General features: G+C 44.5%; 1 protein-coding gene across 2 annotated transcripts in view; it reads left to right on the top strand.

The window, feature by feature from the left end:
- ANXA7 (annexin A7) overlaps positions 1-6000 on the top strand; it is a 95309-nt gene that overhangs the window by 21866 nt on the left and 67443 nt on the right. For both annotated transcript variants that reach the window (XM_075348818.1, XM_075348817.1), the window contains one exon: positions 4333-4384. In XM_075348818.1, coding sequence (XP_075204933.1) covers positions 4334-4384 — 51 coding nt within the window. In that variant the 5' untranslated portion in view covers position 4333. Of the gene's footprint in view, positions 1-4332; positions 4385-6000 lie in introns of those variants that run through there.

Raw genomic sequence — 6000 nt, forward strand, 5'->3', positions numbered from 1 at the left:
CCGCCCCTGTTTCCTTCGGGATTTTTGGTTGTTCGGGTACACATGTTGTTCATGTTGAACGGTTTTCAGTTCTCCGATGTTCTTCGGATTGAATTTGTTTAAACCAGTTATTGGCTTTCCTCCTTCTTGCTTTGGCACTAAAACTGAGCATCCCGTGTTCCCACGGGGGGTGTATAGCCAGAAGGGGAGGGGCCTTACACTTTTTAGTGTAATGCTTTGTGTGGCCTCCGGAGGCAGTAGCTATACACCCAATCGTCTGGGTCTCCCAATTGGAGCTAGAAGAAAAGGAATTTACGGTAAGTAACAAAATTCCCTTCTTTTATTTTTTATTAACAAGTAGAAATGATCACAATGATAAAATACACTGCAGTGAGGAGGCTTAATAGGAATACACTTAGGAATAGGAATACACTAATCGTTCCTGTAGTACGATTTTACAATGTAAAGTAAAGACACTGCTGTAATGTCACTATACTAATTAGTTGCCTTTTGGGGATGAACTCCAATTAGTGGTTCTCTTTTTAACCCCTCACTACCTCTTGTCGTATAGTTATGTCAAAGGTAGTCTTCCAGTGTTTGATACAAGATCACACCGAGCCCGCATCTTTCCCTGCACATGTCTGTTGATCTGATCAGCTGATGTGCCTCTAACAGCTGTCACTTTGCACAGGTTTGAATAAGTAGTTGGTGTTTTTTAAAGGGTTAAATGACTTTGGGCCACTGATCTCATATCAGCAATTCAGATTGGGATGCCAGACTGGAGTAACTTGCGTTTTGATGGTGGACAACCCTATCCTTAATGTAAGAATAGTGGCCCAGAATCAGTTTGGGCCTGACTGGGGTGACCTGTGTTTGATCTGGTGCATCCCAATGCATATAAAGGTGGTGTGAAATCAGTGGGCCAAATTCATTTAATCCTACCAGATACATAGCCAATTTTCACAGACATGAATATTTGTCCACTTTGAGTTCAGCTCTGTTACCCTGAACCTTTTTGGTCAGGCTGGAGAAACCTGTCTTAGATGTAGGGCATCTCCCGTATGTATGTATGTATGTATGTATGTATGTATGTATGTATGTATGTATGTATGTATGATATTTTGTACGGTGGCTCAGTTGGTCACACTGTTGCTTTGTTTTCCCTTGTAGGAATTAGAACCCAGACCCCAGCGCTACAATCTGTAAGGCGTTTGTATGTTCTCTTTGTGTCTTGCATATGTTTCCTCCAAACTCCAAATGTTGATGGGTAATTTAGATTGCGAGCCCCAATGGGGACAGTGATGGTGTGTAAAGTGCTGCATAAATTAATGGCGCTATATCACTGAGTAAATTAAATGATCCTTTTCCATTTATTGGAAGAACATGATGGTCGTGTGTCCTTTTAGTAAACTCAAGGGAGATGTTTGTAATGACTCTGGCTGTAGAGGGTGTTTTTCTTTAAAAACCATGATAAAAAAAACAAACAAGGTGTGTGGTTTTTTTTTTTTTTTTTGTGGATTGACAGCACACACATGCCAAATGTCTGAATGAAGCCTTAGGCCTTGTGCGCACTGGGCGTTTTTGCCCTGTTTTCAGCGGCGTTTTTTACCGCGTTTTTGTGCTGAAAACGCAGTGACATTGCTTCCCCAGCAATGTCTATGGGTTTTCATAAGTGCTGTCCGCACACAGCGTTTTTTTTGTAGCTGCGTTTTTGTGGTGACCACAAAAATGCAGCATGTCAATTCTGCGTTTTTCACTGCGTTTTTCACCCATTGAGTTCAATGAGATGTTCAACAACGCAATGAAAAACGCATATAGCCGCGTTTCTATGACTAAAAACGCAGCTATAAACGCAATGGGTGGGCAGTAAAGTGACGTGTACAGGAAGAGGATTCCTTCTGTTGGTAAACACAGAAGCATGAATCCTCCCGGTACCGTCACTGCTGCGTCCACCTCCCGTCCTGTGCATGTCAGCTCCGTGCGGTGCCATGTCTGGGCGGGAGGTGGAGGCAGTGGTGAAAACAAAAGTGAACAGTAGAAAAAAAAATGTCATATATACTCACCTGTCTGCAGGGTCCCGGTGCCATGCCCGCTCCCAGCCCCTGTCTCTGTACCGCCGCTCTGGCTGTGTGCAGTCTCCCCGGGGCAGGACCTTGCTTGCAGGACCTGGCGGTGGATCACCTGATGCAGTCACCTGACGCATCAGCTGATCGTAGTCTCGCCGGCTTTTTCGCGCCCGGCCGCCTATCAGCTGATCCTGCCGTCAGGGGACTTCATCAGCTGATTACCGGCAGCTCCTGCAGCGATCGGACAGGATCAGACTCCTGTCCAATCGATCGCTGCAGGAGCTGCCGGTAATCAGCACAGCACATAAGTGAGTATTTTTTTTTTTTCTACTGATGCATCAGCTGATTGTATAACCGGCTTTTATACAATCAGCTGCTGTGTGATGTGATTCACGTAGTTTAACCTGACACATCATCTGATCGCTTTGCCTTCCAGCAAACCGATCAGATGATATTGGACGGCGCGGGACCCTGACCCAGGATTACTGCGGAGGGGGGGTTCTTTATTTCAATAAAGATGGAGACACTAATTGTGTTGTGTTTTATTTCTAATAAAAATATTTTTCTGTGTTGTGTTTTTTTTTTTTTTTTTATCATTACTAGAAATTCATGGTGGCCATGTCTAATATTGGCGTGACACCATGAATTTCGGGCTTAGGGCTAGCTGATAATGTACAGCTAGCCCTAACTCCATTATTACCCAGCTAGCCACCCGGCATCAGGGCAGCTGGAAGAGTTGGATACAGCGCCAGAAGATGGCGCTTCTATGAAAGTGCCATTTTCTGGGGTGGCTGCGGACTGCAATTCGCAGTGGGGGTGCCCAGAAGGCTTGGGCAGCCTTCACTGTGGATTCCAATCCCCAGCTGCCTAGTTGTACCCGGCTGGACTCAAAAATTAGGCGAAGCTCACGTCATTTTTTTTTTTTTTTTTTTTATTTCATGAAATTCATGAAATAATTAAAAAAAAAAAAAAAAGGGCTTCTCTATATTTTTGGTTCCCAGCCGGGTACAAATAGGCAGCTGGGAGTTGGGGGCAGCCCGTACCTGCCTGCTGTACCCGGCTAGCATACAAAAATATGGCGAAGCCCATGTCATTTTTTTTTTTTTTTTCTTTTTGGGCAAAAAACTGCATACAGTCCTGGATGGAGGATGCTGAGCCTTGTAGTTCTGCAGCTGCTGTCTGCTCTCCTGCATACACTAGTGAATGGAGGATGCTGAGCCTTGTAGTTCTGCAGCTGCTGTCTGCTCTCCTGCATACAATGAACATTTTGAAGAAGGAAATGACATCAGACCCTTTTTTTTTTTTTTTTTTTTTTTTATCAACAATCTTTAATGGCATTGTGCACTGATTAAAAATGCAGTGAGCAAAAACGCAGCAAAAAACGCACCAAATCGCGACAAAAACGCATGCGTTTTTGGCGCGTTTTTTAGCCGCGGGTGCGTTTTTGAGACAAAAACGCACATAAAAACGCAGCGTGAAAAAAACGCCTAGTGTGCACATACCCTGCCACCTGTCTTTTTATATAACGGGTGACGCACACCCCATTGTTGACTCCACTCAGCTTTTGAGTTCTTTAAACCCATATTATGGCATCCGTGCAGGGGCTGGGCCCATCCAATGCTCCTGTATGCCTCGGGTTTCATATACACGCATAGAGGAATTTCAAACTGTGCTAGAGAATAAATGTGTGCCCTTTCCAGTCACTCATGCACTGCGGCGCTCCCCAGCAGCTGCTCCGTACAGCGGAGCGGAGTGTCCGTGCACCGTGCCGTCCAGACTCTCCGGCTCTGATCTTGTGAGCACAATATACCAGCGTTACTCCTTTGTGTCCAGTCTGTTATATACGATTTGTATAATCTGCATGGGACACTGAGGCAGTCACCGCTGTGGGGGCTTCATTCTGACGTTTTGACTAATTCACAGGGTGGAGGTCTGTTCCCGTGTGGGTTGTTTTTTTCTTTTTTTTTCCCAATCAAAAAGGATGTTTCTACAAACACTATTGTGCTTAGCGAAAGAGGAAGGGAGTGAATTGTAGGATTGGCGAGCCCTAGTGTTCGGTGTCAGGAGTAGGACAAGGTAAACGCAACTTGTATGTATGCGCTTTAGATAATAGATGGGGTGGGGGGGTTACTAAAGTAATCCAGGACAGGTGCAGTAAGCTGTGTCCAGCCATGAATGGCTGAGTCTAAAAATACAGAGACCCTTCACCACCCCCTCCCCACCCCCCCACCTTCAAACATGCAACTCGACTTTTAAAGATTCAATGTGTTTGTTTTCTGTCTTGCAGAATGGCATACCCATACCAATCATCGGGGTTCCCAGGATATCCAGGCTATCCAGTAAGTAATGTGTCTGCAATGGAGGCTTCTTTATCTGATATACTTATACAAATCTTTTTGCATGTGTTTAAAATACTTCTAGGCAACATGAAATTCAGTATCATGCAAATAACAAGATCTATGTATGGACTAAGCAAACCGGGAAGTGACCATTATATTACTCTGCTTGGAAAAACAACTGGTCAAAATGACCAAACTTTTTGTTAGAGCCGGTCATTGTGCAGTTCCTCTGCTATTCCAAAGTATGGCTATCGACCGCATTGCCCTTGCTGATGTAGGTACTCATTGGATGGTGTGCACAGTCATGCCCTGATTACAAGGAGAATGGTAACACTGTATTGTAAGTTAACCTCCCGTGAGCCCTTATACACAGCATTCCAGAATACTGTATATAAGAGCTCAGGCCGCTCTGTAGAACGTAGAAAACACCTTTTATAATAGTCACCTGGGGGTGCGGTCTGGTCCGATGGGTGTCACTGCTCTCGGTCCAGCGCCTCCTCCATCTCGTTTGATCGCTGTCCTCTTGCCAAGCCCCGAGTGCATGTTACGTCCTATGTCATCTACAAGAGGCCTCCATAGCACTCCTGCGTAGGCGCACATTGATCTGCCCAGCTGAGGATAGATCAAAGTACTGTAATGCGCAGGTTCGAGAAAAGTTCAGACCGCCCACATCTGCACATTACAGTACTTTGCTCTGCCCAGAGCCGGATAGACCAAAGTGCACCTGGGCAGGAGCGCAATGGAGGCCTCTGTGTGAATGATGCAGAGACGCATCATTCATATGGGTCTGGGCAGGAGGACGGCGATCAGACAAGATGCAGGACGGTACCGGACTGAGAGCGACACCCATCGGACCGGACCGCCCCGCCCCCTAGATGAGTATTATAAAGATGTTTATAGCGTTACACAGAGCGGCAGTGGTTCTTATATACAGTATTCTAGAACGCTGTATAGAAGGGCTAACTGGTAAAGACCGCAGATTATAAGGGGAAAATCTGGAGACAGGTTCCAATTAGGAAATGAGGAATGTTAGAAGAAATGTGCCAGGTTCTCTTAACCTCTTCATGACTGGCCAATTTTTGCACTTTCTGTTTTTTTTCACTATTCTTCTTCTGAAAGACGTAACTTTTTTATTTTTCATTCTATATGGTCATGTGAGGGCTCATTTCTTCCGGAATGAGCTGTACTTTTAAATGAAACTAAGAGTTTTACCATATTAGCGTACTGGAAAACGGCAAAAAAATCCAAATTGGAAAAATTGCAAAAGTGTTATAGCACTATTGTTTTTGAGATTTTATTCACTGTGTTCACTATATGGTAAAACTGTGTCGCTGTGATGCCTGAGGTCGGTGCGAGTTCGTAGACACCAAACATGAGTAGGTTTACTTTTATTTAAGGGGTTAACTAAAATCAGAAGTTTGTCCAAAAAAAGTGGTGCACATTTTACGCCATATTCCATGACCCATAGCGTTCTCGGTTTTTTGATATCTATGCCTATGTGAAGGCTTATTTTTTGCATCTCAGGCTGACTATTTTACCAGTAATACTTTTGGGCACAAGCCACATTTTGATCGCCTGTTGTTGCATTTAGCGTAAAATTTGTGGCAACCAAAAAA

This window comes from Anomaloglossus baeobatrachus, chromosome 5, assembly GCF_048569485.1.
Source record: "Anomaloglossus baeobatrachus isolate aAnoBae1 chromosome 5, aAnoBae1.hap1, whole genome shotgun sequence".
Taxonomy (NCBI): Eukaryota; Metazoa; Chordata; class Amphibia; order Anura; family Aromobatidae; genus Anomaloglossus; species Anomaloglossus baeobatrachus.